Raw genomic sequence first — 16306 nt, 5'->3', positions numbered from 1 at the left:
GAGCACTCAGTACTGAACTGCAATGCCAAAAAGCAGTATTTTGTACTATTCCCAAGATTATCCATTTGAACCTTAATCCTCTTTCTGTCAGTCAGATCTGTGTGACAGATCCATTACTGATATTAAGCATAAAACCCATTTGTGTTGAACAGCAGTTAATGTGACACAATAATCTGATAATTCAACCACTGATAAAAACAGCTAAATATTCTGAATTCAGCCCTGCTACATCATGCCAAAAATCTCTGTACATAAATATTTCTGGAACGATTAACATGCAATAAAATCATTACGACTGTATTAGTCTCAAATGTCTGTCTTCAGGTTTTGAATATTCTTATCAGTTTTCAGATTGTATTTAATTGACAATTAACTACTCAAAACCTGTGGAAACCAATCTTAATAATGAAATAAGAGATGAGTTTATTAAGTAAAGCTTTCCAGAAGAAAAACACAAAGTTACTGTAAAATCAGACAACGTGAACAAAAATTTTGCAACAAGAATTTTAAGTTTCACCTGCTTCTTAAGCGACATAAAGTGCTTTAAACAATACTTCAGTCCCTGCTTCTCATCATAACTGCCATCCATAGCAGGAGCTGGCACAGAGAACGAGCTCTAAGCTACAGGGTCTTCACTGTAAGAAACAGCCAACCATGACATTATCACAGCTCCTACACTCAATCTAAATTGCAGTTTTCTCACACCAGCTTTGAAGATTCACCGAAGAATTCGGTAAACATTTCAGGAATTTCTCAAGACAGGTTAAAGCTCTGACTTGTAAAGTGCAAAGAAATCACAAAGACACAACATATTGCAATACAGGTTGCTGAAGGTTTCAGTAAAACAGAACAACCCCACCCCCCCCCGCTTTACAGCTGAAAATATAATCCTGTGGTTTGTTTTGATAACAAAGGCAGTGGGAATCAATTCAATAAAGGCTTAAATCAGAAATTTTCCTTGTTTAGAAAATTGCAGTTAATTCTACCAGAAGCTTCCTGCTGAGTGCATTCAAGTTTTTTATGCACATGGACAGACTCAAGCCCCATAAACCCTTGAATAATTTTATTGTCTGTATCTGGTTGCTCTTTCTGCTCTCACATTGATCAGAAAACCTCAGGCTTTTTTCTCTTTACCCCATAAACATTCCTTAGGACCTCTAAGTCTATACAACGAGCAAGTCAAAGCTCTCACATCTTTGATTATGGTGAGGTGAAAAGTAATGATTTTTAAGGGGAAAAACAGAAGAAGAGGCCCTGTGATAAGAAGATGCAGCTTTACAGCCTTTTTGAACCTTGAACTGTAGTAATTCCTACAACTAGTATGGAATCATAGGTTAATACTGATTTATTTTGCTCTCTTTAGATACATATACTTGCACACATACAAAATGCCAAAAATACACTTCTGCATTTATTTTAAAAGCATTTCATTCATAGCAATTACAGCTGAATCATAACTACATCACTTCAGATTCCTCTTTTTTTAATAGGGTGGTGTGCTAACCAAAATAAATTATCTAAGCATCACAAACTAATATTCAAATATATAAATTCTTACTTATCCAAATGTAATAGTTTTCAGAGAATGCTATAGATTTTAACATTAAAACTGTGATGTTCAGTGAGTTTCATACATCTTCCAAAGCACAAAGTCATAGGAAAGTATCTGTTGGAATGAGATGTTAAGAGAACAACATAATATTGTCTAGAGACTTGACTAGACAGCTAGTGGGATATGTTTTGCCTCCTCCAATCATCTGTCTCTAAAGAGACCTGAAAGTAAGTGAAAACATTTCAGAGATTATGGTGCTGCTGGTCACAAAGCTACTGCACTCTAAATTAGTTAGCATTGTATTTAATTGTTTCCCAACAGTTCCACATATATTCAGTTTACTCATAATTCCTTGAGTCTCAAAACTAGACCCTGGAGTTGCTGAGAGCTTTCCTACAAAATCAGAAGTAACAATTTTTGTGTTTGCAGTGCAGCAGGAAAAAAGAAACCCACACGTTTGCACATTTGAATTTTGCATACAGAAACATTCATGTATTTTTAATTTGTGATTGATAGGGGAAATATAAAGTTTCTCAAAGCTGAGACAGAAATAAATCCCTTCACAGGATTATGTAATATAAAAAGATTCATAGTCACTAAATTAGCACCCCACAAATATATGAAAATTAACCCCTTAAATTCATCTGTGTTTGTCTAGTTATTTTTATTTGCAGCATGCAAAGGCTTCACAGAAAGCAAAAGAAAATAAACTGGCAGCAAATATTAAGTCAAATCTCAAAAATACCGAATAAACTGGTGAGAGAAAGTCTACTTGTTTTTACGCACCTAAGATTCTGACTAATAGGTTAGGGTTTTTTTCTTCCCCCAGTAAATTTATTTTTTCTGAATAGATCTTGTCCATGGAATAGTTAGTAGTTGACAGAGACTGCAATGATATTGAATACCAAGAATTAAGCAGTTCTCCAAGCAGTTACCTAACGAGCACGGTTACACAAGTTGCATCTCCATTGTATGATACAGCACATATGTTCTAGATTGTTCTATGCTTTATAGCTGAATCATCTGCTGGAAAACAGGATCTTTTTTCCTCCTAAGACTTCTTCAGGTTATGCTGCACTGAGAATTATAATCCTGTGCATGTTTAGTATTGCATTTCATGCACAGAATTATAGAATTAGGTAAGAAAATGCAGAACAATCATCTGAATTCTTAGTTTGCTTCCATGTAAACTGCTTAATAACAAAATAGTACAAGAACTGGAAAAAAATAGGCAAACCAATTTCTGATTACTAGATTAAACCAAATTTCCAAAGAACACCTAACCACAGCTCAGATCTCCACTTACTAGTTATTATTATACTAATAAAGTTACTTCTACACACATTGTTTCAAGTAAAACGGAATAGTGATAATTAAAGTCACAAGAAAATTAAAAGCTCTCTCAAGCGCAACTCTCATGCTGATGGCTTACAGATGACTGAAAAGCTGTTTATAGAATTAGATGGGTATTTACATTCTACCAGGATCTAATATAAGTACTAGCTGAAGGACAGTTTCCTTTACTCGAAAACATACCAGTTGTATTGATCTTGCAGTGTTTGAAGACAAAACACATTTTGCCTGATTGTCTCCAAGATCACAACAAAGCAATCGTACTTAAAACTGCTTTAATTCAATACACTATTATTCAAACAGGACTGTAAAAGAAAAAAAACCCACATTCTTTTACCACTATGCTACATTTCAAGCCCCACAGAGAAAAGTCTACAGCTGCCTGCAAGTATGACCTTCAACTCAGTTGCTTCAGAGACACAGCTCTGAGAATCACTGCCATGTTACAGTACTTTTGTCATAGGATAAATGTTTCAACAGTCCAGCCAACAAACATCTTCAAAACAGGCTATGAGCAAACATTTGAACTGCTTGGCAGAAAGGAGCAATTGCCCAAGACAAATGTCTTACGAAATATGCGTTAGCCTATTTGCTCTTAAGATTGTTAAGACCCATTTTGAGGAACAACAGCTGTAAGGAGTCATTCTCATTCACCTGCTTGCTATACAAACTAGGTCCCAGGACAAGAGTAAGGATTCTAGACACTCCCATAATACTATTTCTTAATAATGTTAACAAAAAACAAATAAGCAGCAAGGCTTACGGTCTGACTTTCAGGAAAGTCCATCTTCAGTAATTTGTGAGCACATTCTTCAAAGTCTAAGCTGCAATAACAGAAAAAATACTTCTCAGTATCTGTGCAATATACAGTACACTAGGCACTTTTCAGAATTATATTAAAATTGATTGTTGGTGCTGAAACTTCAACTGTTTTGAAGTATCTCATTAACATTTTAAAATCTGTTTGTTTTGTTAGGGTTTTCTGTTGTTTTTCTAAAATAAATATTTTGTATTTCATAGTTTATGCATGAAAATTAATCCAAGTCATTACATTTGCAGACAATTTGAAAACAAGATGATTCGAGCCATTATTACTATTATATCATCTTACAAAACTTAGCAAAACACAAACATGAGCTCATTTTACACATCCTGAAAAACAGTGAAATGCAAGCACTGTACATAAGCTCCGAAGTAAGTATATACCACACACACCACTCTCCCATTCTTGCATATTGCAAGCCTTTAGCTACCAGTAAGCGCCTTCCCCCACCCAAGTAAAAGACAAACAAACTTGGGTATGGCAAGCAAGTATTGAACAGTAACTTTCACAAACATAAGAGCCTTTCATACATCTCAGTATGGTATTAATTGATATGTGTAATGGTCAATACCACAACTACATTATCTCATTCCTCATGCAGGTTCAGACCTGCAGAATATTGAGGGTCATACCTACTTTTGGAATTGAGTGGCATCCAACAGATTCATCTCTCCTTTTACCCAGGTAACACCAGAGTTATACCACCCTGTTTTGTTTATTTGGACTTTGTACTGCAAGGGGATTTCATTTTCAAGTTGCGTACAAATAGAGTATACTTCAGGGTTGGTATATGTATACTTAGTTTCCAAACAATGCAGATGGAAACAGGCCTAAATAGTACCACACTACAGAACTACTTACTCTCTGAAGTGGAGGAAATCTACAGCATCTCTGTTTTAAGTGTGTTGCAGGTTTTTTTCAGAAATTCTTCAGATGCTGCATGATCTGAAGATCACCAACTTGTTCACTCAGAACATTCTGATTATGGCAATCCTCAAAGAAAAGTCCCACTCAAACATTTTGAAACACATACGATTTATCTTAGAATGAGAATTCGGGTATTTAATTTGTCAGAACAGTCTGCTTTATACAATCAGGTCCGGCTCCCTAAAGAACACCTCCCTGTTTGGTTGGGTTTTTTTAAATTGCACATTAAAAAAGAATTTTAAAAGAAAGATAATTCCAGTTCACCCATTTCAAATTAACTACACTCATACATGTACAAATTATATTAGATTTACCTTGACTGAATAGCAAGATAAATTGTACGACGGAAGGAGACCAGGTTAATTTCTGTTTTGTCATGGACAGTAACTTTCTGACCTGGGAAAGAAAAACATGGGTTTTAAAGAGCAAAACATTAAGGCAGATAGGTGTAATCTCTTAGAACAGCTCTATTTACTATTTACTAAGTCTGTAGCGCACTGTGCAACACTTTTTCTAGAAATATTTAGGACTATTTGGCATGTTTATGTATTTTTTATTTTTACAGAGAAGGAGAGAAAAACACCCCCATTTGCCTCATTTATAACTATCAAGTGAATATTCAGAGGTTATTCTGTATCTCTATATATCTGTAGAGATTTTAAGAGGATAACTCTCCTTTTAAAGATCAAATGACTTAACCACTGCATCCTCTCAGTTTAACATTTCTTGTCCACATTATTAGCAAGGTATTTTCTGCATAATTTAACTATACAATGTTCTATGTAGTCTCCCTGATTTTAACAGGAAATTATTTGTTTCAGTTATGCGTAGGATCTAGTTACAGCATTCTGTGAAGTTCTGTTTTGTCCTGGAGCAAGTATAGAAACATCCATTCCAAACCAAAATCATTCGGGTAACACCTTCATTCATAAGGTATTCCCTATTCCTTCATTATTTTAAAGTTTGGTAACAGTATAAATCATGAAGGAAGCTCTGCTCGCTCATTTGTGAAATACGCCAGCAAACTGGTGAGGAAACCCATTCTTGGTATTCAAAAACAGGACTTAGCTGGCTTTTCAATAACTCGGTCTGCACAAACACTTCAGTTATATTCATCCATCAACCTTTTTCCTAGGAATCAAACACATCCTTTGAAAATGTGTAAACACTGACTGCTTCCACTTCAGATCAAGAAAAGGGGCTGAACTGAACTAAGAGCTTACAGAATGTAAATACAGTTGTAAGAAAATTCATTCTGATTTTGAAAGTGAGCTAAAAATATGATAGAGCACTAGCAGGCATCCAGGAAGGTTGTCTTTTCTAGTTTTTAAGACTGTTTTCATGTTAATTGTTTTTAATATCTTATATTTGCAAGGCTTTTCTCATATGAAACTGATATGGTCAAGAACAATCAGGCAAAGTTGCTTTTCATTTTCTGCCTGTGCTGAATGCTTCCTTTTAGACTTTTATACTTTTTGCTAGTAAACACTAGCAAATCTGAGAATTTAGGATGAAAACATCCCTTAACTTTTGAACATTCTTAGTGTCACAAAATGTGTAACAAGTTAAGCTTTTCTTTCCCGTTTCATCTACAACCAATCACGAGTAAGATGTCAGTCATATGCTTACCATCTTCATCCTCCTCCTCCTCCTCCTCTTCATCTTCCTCACTACTTCCACCCTCTTGATCTGCTTCAGATTCACTGTCACCTTCATCAAGAATTTCTGGAAGAGATGTATCCCAGATTAAAGGAATATAGTCCACAGTAGTTTCATTACCAAAAAAATCTTGATCCAACATCTAAGAGTGAAAGAGTGTCTCAGGTGGAGAATGTGGGAGAGCCAATAACATAGGTCATAACAGAATGAAGATGTAGCTGGAGGAATGACGCTGAAGAAAATAGCAGGATTACATTGGAAAGTCTATGATGAGCTGAAAGACAGTTACCTGGGACACAAATACCACCCACTGTTAAATAATAAACATTAGTAATAATAGTCAGATAAGTAAATGCCAAATTAAGTGTGCAAACATATCAATATTACATATAAAACTCATATACACACACAACCCCCCTACCTTTTTTCAGCGTTTTGTATTTCTCTTCATTTTCCATAAAGTTTGGATCCATCTTGAAAACATCTTTAAAATAAAAGAAAATCTTCATTTAAAATACAAAATTAAGAAACCCATAAATATTTATTTATAATTTTGTTTTCACAGAGAATGCAGTCATGGAATTATCTTCCATTCTAACTTACTAAGAACATCCTCTGGGTTGTAGTCATCTTCTAATGGCAACATATGAGTAAACTGATCCTCCTCCTCCACTAGATCTAATCCCTCTGGAATGATTGGATGATCCTTGAAGCCGTCCTTCCGTACAGCAAACATGACTTCTATCATATACTGAACACGCATATCAATTTTAGATTCATGCAGAATGTGTCGAAGACGGTCAAAGATTGCTTGGGAAAGACAGAAACGAAATATGAAAAGAAATTACCAATACAAACACCAAAATACAAATGTTGGCTAATTATACTTACCATTAATACCTCTAGGAGAAACTTCTGTTAATTTGAGCCCACTCTCTTTAATAAATCCAATTGCTACTTCAATACTGTCATCAGTAGGCCTTTCAAGAAGCAAAGTGAGCATTTCCAAACATAAAACCTCATGAGCCTACAGAAAGTATATCAGTAAAGAATTAGAGTATACAACGTTACACAATTGTTACAGAGCAGGTTTACTTAACAGAACAGCCCAGCTTTTGAGAATGCTTCTTTACTTGTTTACTCACACACACAAGGCAACAGTAGTGGGACAAAGCTAATCCAGAGGAAGTCAAAACTCCAAATAAAATTTTACCACTTGTATTTACACCAACTTTGTGGTGAATGTGACTATGTTATTGAAATGAACAAGCAAACAACGGTAAACCTTTTGCCACTAAGAAAAAATTAGAATGCATTTCCAAGAAGCAGAGAAACCAGCTGTTAAGTGTGTTGTGTCTATTATTAAATCAGGTTTTCCACGATCAGGCACACAAGCAAATGGCACATCTCAGATTAGTTTACTCTATACCAAAATGCTGCACATGGCCAATGCATTCCTGAAACACTGCTTCTTGCCATTTATATTTGAGTATCTGGATTTCTAACACAAAGAAAGTGGCATAGGGCTGGATGCAAATCCATTTTAGATGCAACTGACTCTAGCTCTGCCTACACAGATGTTTAAGTCAGATGACAGTGCTGCAAGAAAACTCTGCTCTAGATTTGTGGGACAGAGCCTCGGATGACACTTGCTTTGCATCAAGATTTGTCTCAATACCAGCCCAAACACATTTATGAAGTCTGGGGAAGCTCTGGAGCCTAAGTACAATAGTAAGTGATGATAACTCCATAGACAATTACCAATATCTTTTCTAGACAGGTCATACCAACTTAAAATTGGCATTAAAAAGAAATTTCAACTCAGATTTTCAGTAACCTTTAGAAAAGGGAGAGCATCCTCACCTAGGCTACTGCTGCCTTGAAACTAAATAAACAGCATATAGGGGGGTTTGCATTGAGTAGAAACATAAATTAACATACCACATTCTGATTCATCAAATGTGCCACAAACTTCGAAGATGTTAGACAGAGTTGCTGCAAAACAAATAAACCGGGAAATTTTAACACATGGTGTATGGAAGGAAAAATTTGTAACTCAGACTTACTATAAATTTGTGCATCTCACAATCAGATTAAATTATCCCAAAGTAACTATTTTGGGATACTGGTAATTGTTCACAATTAAGACAGTACACTTTAAAATAAGAACCAAACCAAACAAAACCCTTCCTGCCCACCTCAAAACTTGTTCACAATAAGGACAGTACACTTTAAAAACAGAAACCAACCCAACCCCTCCTTGCCCCCCTCAAAACTATCACAGAACCAACCCAGAATAAGTTGTCAAGCTTTCATGATACTCTAAAACTACTGAAATGTACTAGCGACAGGCCCCAACCCATTCATCTTGACTGTGTTCCTTTGAAGTACCTAATTTTAACACACTCAATATAAGGTTAACACAGTAGAATTACAAGTTTCAGCATTTTGCTGAATGCAAAAATGTGAACATTTTACATACCTTATCATTTCTGCGATACCCTTTGCGAAAATTTAGTATCAACCTCTTGAGAATCAATTCACCAATATTTGGAAACTTTGAATTGATAATTGCCACAAGAGCAGCATAAACATGGGTAAAAATTGGAGAGGCACTCTGAGCTTGCAGAATGGATCTAGATAGCAATCCCCTGTAAAAATATGTAAGTTTAAGATTTTTCTGGGTAATAAATCATTTAATGTTTTATGTGATATGTACTGAAGAAAAATAGTACTGTACAGCTGGAATAGTTAGTAGATACCAAATAGTCATTTTCAAACAGTTATCATGCCACAAATGGAGTTTTACAAAATGTGTTGCCCAAATGTACCCGAGCTGAGAAATTCTTAAAACTGACACTTTATCTTTCATTAAGTATTGTTCCTATTAGAACTACATTTGGAAATGGTAAGAAAGTAAAGTCTTCATCTTGTATCCTGCAATCATCCTATTTTAACCCCAACACAGGCTCTTCCTAGCTTTGAAATTTACATGATTGAGCCGTTCCTTTTCCCCAGCTGAAAAAACAAAACCCTGTTTATGACAGAAGAGATACCTGCACTGCAACTATTTATGAAAAATACAGAAATGCGTTCTAGTACAATGATAACTTAAACACGCAAACTTCTAAGAAATAAAAATCTTATTTCCATAAAAGGTCCCTAAGAAAAAACATCTACCTAGAAGTAAAAAAACAACGTTCAGTAAAACCAGAATGAGCAAAGTATAATGCTTTTCACTGTTATTCTCAAATGAAACTACATATTTTCAACATAATTTTAATGTTTGGAACTAAGAACTGATTATAAAAGACTACTAATTAAAGTCTACATGAATGTAAACACAGGACTCATGAGATAATAGTCCTTTTATTATACTATGGGTGTCTAACAGTTTTATCAAGACTGAAGTCTGAAAATAAAGACTTTTTTCCCCTCCTCCCAGTTTTGCTTTTTTAATATGCTTTAGCACATAGAACTTGACTTTTGCTGTAATCCTAACATGAATCTTCAAAATGCACACTGGTACCCAATTATCTTCTTTGTGGTCTATTGAATTTAAAAAAAAAATAATCTCCTACATGGTACTAATTACTGCATAAGGACCTCATTCCTACTTATTTTGGAGTTGACAAATGGAACAGAACTCACGTCATACCAGTGCACAGAAACAGGATATTTCATTTTGAAACTATTTATTAGTTACTTCTCACTTACAAACTGAAACTGGTGTCGTTCAGATCCTATTTACCCTCTACTTACAAAACTCAGAAAAGGACTTTACAACTAGATAAAACTTATCACTATTTTGCTAGTTAGATAAAACTTCTTATCACAATATTTGCAACTCAAATTTGGAAGTCAAAATTAACTGTAAGGAGGAAGGAAATTATGCCATTTTCCACCTAGATTATTTTGAAATGTATGAACTTATAAGCCACATACAAACTTCTATGGGCAAGTGTATTCTAAAAACATTCCCCCCTCTAGAATTTACTTAGTTCTCTTCTGTTATTCTTATGCTATTTGCAGGATTCTGATCATCCCATCACATACGATATACATGAAAGCAGTATATTAGCAGAAACGCAAAAGAATTGTTTTAAAATACTAAGACTTACCTTCCCCGAACAATATTTTCCTGAAGGAGCTCATGAATGATATTTTCAATATTAGAAACATTCACTTTGTTGACAAGACCATTGATCGACTTCTTCAAGGCTTCCCAACTCATCCTCTGATACGCCAAGCTATTCCAAAGGTAACACAATTAATGCCTGAATTTGAGGAAGCACTGAGTGAATATATATATATATATTGATATGAAAACGTGGATGTAAGCTGTGATTAGTAAAACAGGTAAGAAAATACTACTGCATAAATGTGAAGACTAGTTCACAATTTTACATTTAGCTATCAGGAAATCACTGAACCAACATGATAAACCAAAATGTAATTCTCTACAGATATGGTATAGCCCAATACATTCAGTTTTCTAAGATATTCCAAAAAATCCCTGGTTATACTCTGTATCCCACTTTCCCGTTTACAGTTTGCAGCAGAAGCAGGTAGTCATAATCTGATTCTCTTACCTTTCTTCTGGTAAAAATATACCTTCAAAACGATGATCACAGCCCTCAAAAGGTATCCCATTTTCACCAACACTCACTAAACCCCTTTATTGTTCTCCTTTTCAGTAAAAATTCTAATATGTTACTTTCACCTCACCTATTTTTATCAGTAATTTGTTCCTGCATCATCCTGAGCTTGGCAGGTGGAATATATGCACCACCCGTGCGAGTAAGGATTGGATCCACTTCTTCTTTCTTCTTCTTTGAAGTGGTCTCATCATGAGCAAGTGAGCTCTGGACTGTCGACCTCTCTGGACTCCTATGGTCAGGTGATGAGTATCTTCTCTGTCTCCTTCGATCAGATTCTTTCTCCTCCCATTTATCATGGTATCTCTCTCTTCCCCTTTCCATCCTTCTAAGAAACAAAAACAAAACCACCACTACACACGCATGGGTTCGTGAGAAACTTTCACATTTTATACTTTAAAATCAGTATTTTATTACTGATTAAGAAAAGGCTTGATACCTTCCTTCTGAAGTTCTGTCATCATAGTATTCCCTTCTTGAATATTCCTGATCATATCTGCTGTCATCAGAGTACCTTCTCCTTCTGGGAGATGGAGGCCTGTCATGCTCTATATCCCTATTTGCAACCCAAGACACAAAATTTTTAGTAACAGGCTTAGAAAAGCAATGCTATTAATATCTACTTGCAATACAACACAGAACTGTTCTGCTTCTGCAACCTGCATTTCAATATCCATATCATTCAAATAGAAGATGCTCCATTTCTAATCATTTCTTGTCAGCAAAAAATAATCAAAAGTCAAAGAAGCACTGTAAAAGGAAGCTCCTCCTAGAACTTAAAATTAAATGCTAAATGGCAGTAACATCAAATACCAAAAGTAAATTCAGCACCATGCCTTCCTTGGAACATATGCATTCATTCACCTACTTTATTCTGTTTTATATTATACAGGCAAAACACTATTAGAAAAAAAGATTACATTGTGTTTAGTTCAAGAGGTTTCATTCTAATTAACACGTGAAATTAAAAGCAGACTGGTAACTGTGCACCTCATGCCACAGTAGACTGCTCTTCAAATACTGTTTCTCCAGCTCCTGCTGGCACCAATAATCTTGCTCTAAAGTGAAAATTGTGACACCAGCAACACACGAGTCAAAGAGAAAGCTGGCATCTAGTTTCTATTTTCAAGTTCCATGACAATTTAACTGAACACTAAGGACTTTGTTAACAAGTCTAATTACTGCTATATTAACATGCAAGTAGTCTATTAAACCTACACTTACTTTTCACTGCTCAGTTATGGTAATATATAAAAAGAAATGGAACCTGATGTTCAGTTGTGGGTTTTTTTAAAAACTTATCTAACCCACTATGTGAGGTCTAGATACAAAATTGTAGGGTATAAAAATCAATCATCCTACCTGTCCTCTGGAGACAAACTTTTTTGGCGCGAACTGTAGTTTTCCTTCCTTTCATAACTGGAACCATGCTTTAGGAAAAGAGAAAGAAAAAATCAAGCCCCAACATTATATATCAATTACTGTGAGCACATGTCTTGAGATCAAAGCGTACCATGTCTTCAGTTCCCTACTCCTTTAGGGCCATCAAATAAAGCTAATGGCAGTCAGTTATGACAAGGACAGCTGATTCCAAGTAGGTAGTTAAGCAGCTGGACTCCCTGCTACAGGATGCTGCAGACACCAAATGCTTCCATACATTCAAGGGACTCGACAATCACTGAAGAAAAATTCACACAGGTTACTAGGACAAATTTATCTGTCTCAGGAAGCTGCAAATAGGCAAACAGAGTATGTGGACGGGTGCTTTTAGAGCTGCCCTGTTCCTAAACTTTGCAAGGGATCTGCTGTCAATTACTGCTGGAGATGGACCTTCTGTCTGCCTTTCCTGCTTCCTTCTTCCATACGCCATTTTACACTTTGTTGTATCAAATGCAATACAATGCAATTAACAGAATTCTACCACTTCTTGTTTGGAGAGTGTCTTCCTCCTAAGAATTTCCCTTACTACATAATTTCTCCGTACCTTCCTCCTTCTTACTACTATTTATTTTCTCATGAGTCACTCCTTGCTTCATACATTATACACATCCAAGTTTCACTGTTCCACTTGACAGTTCCTCAAAGCAAATATGATTCTAGATTTTTTTGAAATGTAAGTTTGCAGGACTGTTTAAGTGATATACGTTTAATTAGTTCACAGCAAATTCTTTGGGCTGAACCATGACATACAGAAGTATGCAGTCATACACAAAAATCAGAGCATGACAGCATCTACAACACACATAGGAAGACATTCACCTTATCAAGATGTTTTAAAACTACTTTGGTACAGCTAAGAAGCAGCTTCTATAACCTCTATACTTCCATTGTAGGCATCCTCTCTTCCCTTATAATATTATTCTTGATTTTTCAGAACCACAACCTCAGGTTATATGCCAGTGATCAGCCTGTGAAATAGGTAACATTCACTTTGATGCATAAACTCAACACAAGGACCTACTGTGCACCTTTACTGAACTTTTTCCAGAAATACTCATTTGTTGAAATGGCATGCTACCCACTAACACACCAGCACAGTGGGTTTTGCCCCACCAAAGAACCAGCTAAAACTACCAGTTAGTACAATACAATGACAATCTCATTCCTAAGCAGACCCTGATGGACAGTTATAACCGATGATCTCCAAAAACTTAATTAGAAAGAAAAGTATCTTTACTAAATGGCAAGTGTGGTGTCTATAACGAGCTGTGCCAGTAAGACAAACATTAACTGAGGCTTTCTAAAGAAATAATAGCAACACAAAGATTATGAGCATCATCCTATCAATAGACTGATGAGGCTAACTTGCTATCACCCAGCCTGGGGTGTGTGTCTAAGTGTGTATATATATATATATATAAATATAAATATAAATTTATATTTTTGAGGCCACGATAACATATCCTAGAGTATCACCTTTCCTAGGGTCCATTTCTAACACTTCAAAATTATTCCCAGTATTATCTTGCCTGAATCAACACAACAGTACAGAACAAATGCATTGCATCATTTTACTGGGAGCATGCATACAGACAAGTGTAACACCCATCTGACAATTTAACTACAAAGTAACAGTATGTTTGATGGCAAAGCTAGTACAAGAAATTAATTAATTTTCACCAAGGTTTTCTTCCCCTTTCAATATTCCTTTGTGGGACTATACATAACAGCAGATCACTGAAATCATTCAAAGATTAAAGAAGTTCTTAAGTTGTGTTTTCCCCAAAATAATATAATGCAAGATCGTATCCTTAGCTTCCAAGACAGTGGTAAGAAAAATCTTTGAAAAACATAAAACAGTTATTGTATTTAAATAATATTTAGCAGATGGGAAGCAGGAGGTCTTTTTAGGATGATCCATTCTCTTGAGTTCTACATCATCTGCCTCTGTCCAAGCAGACCCAAAGAACACGTGTTCACAGAAATAAAACAACGGTATGTATTTGGCAGTCATTATGTGTCCTTGCAGAAGCAGCTATGTTTGCTGAAGAACTTGTCACCCTCAGCTCTTTGTGACTAGGCTTTCTGTCACAGTCTTCTTCCTTGTCCATTTTGATCAAAATGATTAACTGACAGTGTCCAAACAGCGTGCTTTTTTTAACTGGCTGATTTCGACAGATAATGGAGTACCTTATGTGGTACCTATAAGGGAGTACTACCAGGTTGGGAAAATAAGAGAAACTATCAAGCTATCCCTCAAGCACCTCTATTAAAAACACCTCTATTAAAAACCGCTTCAGTCAGAAAAGCTGGAATCAAAAGAGTGAAGCCGCCTATACAGGGTTGAACTCCAGAATAGGCAGAGAAATAGCATAGATTTGAGACAACGTATCAAGAGTATCACTCTGCTAACCTGTCCCAAATTTAGTGGGCTTTACAAACATGGCATTTCTAAACCATCATTAGAAGAGTAATTTTAAAGCAAATTTTTTCTTCTTGCATTCCTAAAAATCACTCCCATCCATTCAGAAATGCACCATGCAGCTTTTAAAAAGGAAAGCTTTACTTTCACATTAAGAAATACAGTTACCACATTAACTGCTACTTCCTGTCTCTTTTATCTTTTCAACATCATAGTCAATTTTTCAACATCTCTTTTCTCCATTCCTCCACATGCTTACGTTCTCTGTTGAGCTATCATTCAGTCACTTTTCAACAATTACTTTTATATCACATGGTAACAGCGTTCAGTACTTCCATTGTTAGGACAAGCGCTAGAAACAGCTGTAATTCACTGACTTCATAGTCATATTTGTCTTGTAAACAGGCAGTTGTCAATTATGGATCTTGTCTGCTTTACATTCAGGAAGTTTTACTTAATGTAGTATCAACTACAAACCTAATCACTAGTAACATGGGAATAATCAAACTCTACAATTTAAGAAAACTTACATTTACTTGTGTCACCCTGCTCTTCATCTTGACTTCCTACTTTTTATGAAGTTCCGAACGTGCAGTAATGAGACAACCCGACGTGGAGTTCAACATACGAAAAACATTTCATCTGTAACACACAGACAATCAAAAACCTGTTACTGCTCACGGTGCAGGAACCTACGCTTTTCATTTGTTCTTTACATCTACGTTTGCGTAACTCCTTAAAACAAAACCGGTACAAAACAGCACAGCTTCCCCCACCCCCACCCCCCCCAAACCTGGTCAGATCTCTTACGGCTACACAGCACTAGTCCTAGGAGGTAAGGGCACCTCTGCCGCCAGCGCCACCGCCGCCAGCCCCGACTCCACGGGCCCGACCCCACGGGCCCGGCCCCACGGGCCCGGCCCCGGCCGCCCACCGCGCTCCCCGCGGGGCTGCGTTACCAGCCGGCCCGCACCCTCCCACCCGCCGCAGAATCGCGACCACCCGGCCCGGGGGAAGGCGGGAAGGGGAGAAGGGTGCCCCGCCCGCGGGAGCGCGGCCGCCCACCGACCCGCGGCCCAGCGAGCCCCGCACCTACCGCCCACCGCCACCGCGCACGGCCGCCAGCGGCGTCACTTCCGGCGGAACGCGGCGCACACCGACGCGCGGCGCTCAGCCCTGCAACTGCGCGCGCGCGCCAGCTTCCGGCCGCCCGCGCGGCGCTGCATGGCGGGAAACTGAGTGCGGCGGGGGCGGGCGAGCGGCTGCCATCTTGCGGGCCGCGCCCGCGGCATTCCCTGTTGGTCTGTTACGCGGAATATGAATGTTGGTAGCGGTTGTTGCAGGGGAAAAAAAAAAAAAAAAGCGGGAAACAAGGCGGTAGAGTGACTTCAAAGCGAGCAGTGCCATGGCACACCACTCCCTTCACTTCAGCCTGCGCTTCACTACTGCCAAATTCTCAGGTGAAGGCTTCT

The 16306-nt window shown here is 37.2% G+C and overlaps 1 protein-coding gene across 2 annotated transcripts in view; it reads right to left on the bottom strand.

The window, feature by feature from the left end:
• The window catches only part of CWC22 (CWC22 spliceosome associated protein homolog), a 34096-nt gene extending 18088 nt beyond the window's left edge, over positions 1-16008 (bottom strand). The window contains exons 1-14 of one of the 2 annotated variants that reach the window (XM_080400366.1): positions 15931-16008; positions 15365-15476; positions 12335-12402; positions 11412-11528; positions 11043-11300; positions 10436-10564; positions 8797-8965; positions 8256-8309; positions 7206-7341; positions 6918-7124; positions 6736-6798; positions 6285-6380; positions 4970-5051; positions 3669-3729 (exon numbers count right to left, since the gene is read on the bottom strand). In XM_080400366.1, the coding sequence (XP_080256492.1) occupies positions 3669-3729; positions 4970-5051; positions 6285-6380; positions 6736-6798; positions 6918-7124; positions 7206-7341; positions 8256-8309; positions 8797-8965; positions 10436-10564; positions 11043-11300; positions 11412-11528; positions 12335-12402; positions 15365-15391 (1467 nt within the window). In that variant the 5' untranslated portion in view covers positions 15392-15476; positions 15931-16008. The remainder of the gene's footprint in view (positions 1-3668; positions 3730-4969; positions 5052-6284; positions 6381-6735; positions 6799-6917; positions 7125-7205; positions 7342-8255; positions 8310-8796; positions 8966-10435; positions 10565-11042; positions 11301-11411; positions 11529-12334; positions 12403-15364; positions 15477-15930) is intronic. The other variant, XM_080400367.1, reaches the window with a different exon arrangement.
• Positions 16009-16306: the final 298 nt, after the last annotated feature.

This window comes from Falco punctatus (assembly GCF_963210335.1).
Source record: "Falco punctatus genome assembly, chromosome: 8".
NCBI classification, from domain to species: Eukaryota; Metazoa; Chordata; class Aves; order Falconiformes; family Falconidae; genus Falco; species Falco punctatus.
The sequence above is the reverse complement of the archived record's forward strand: the minus strand, read 5'-3'. Positions and strand labels throughout refer to the sequence as shown.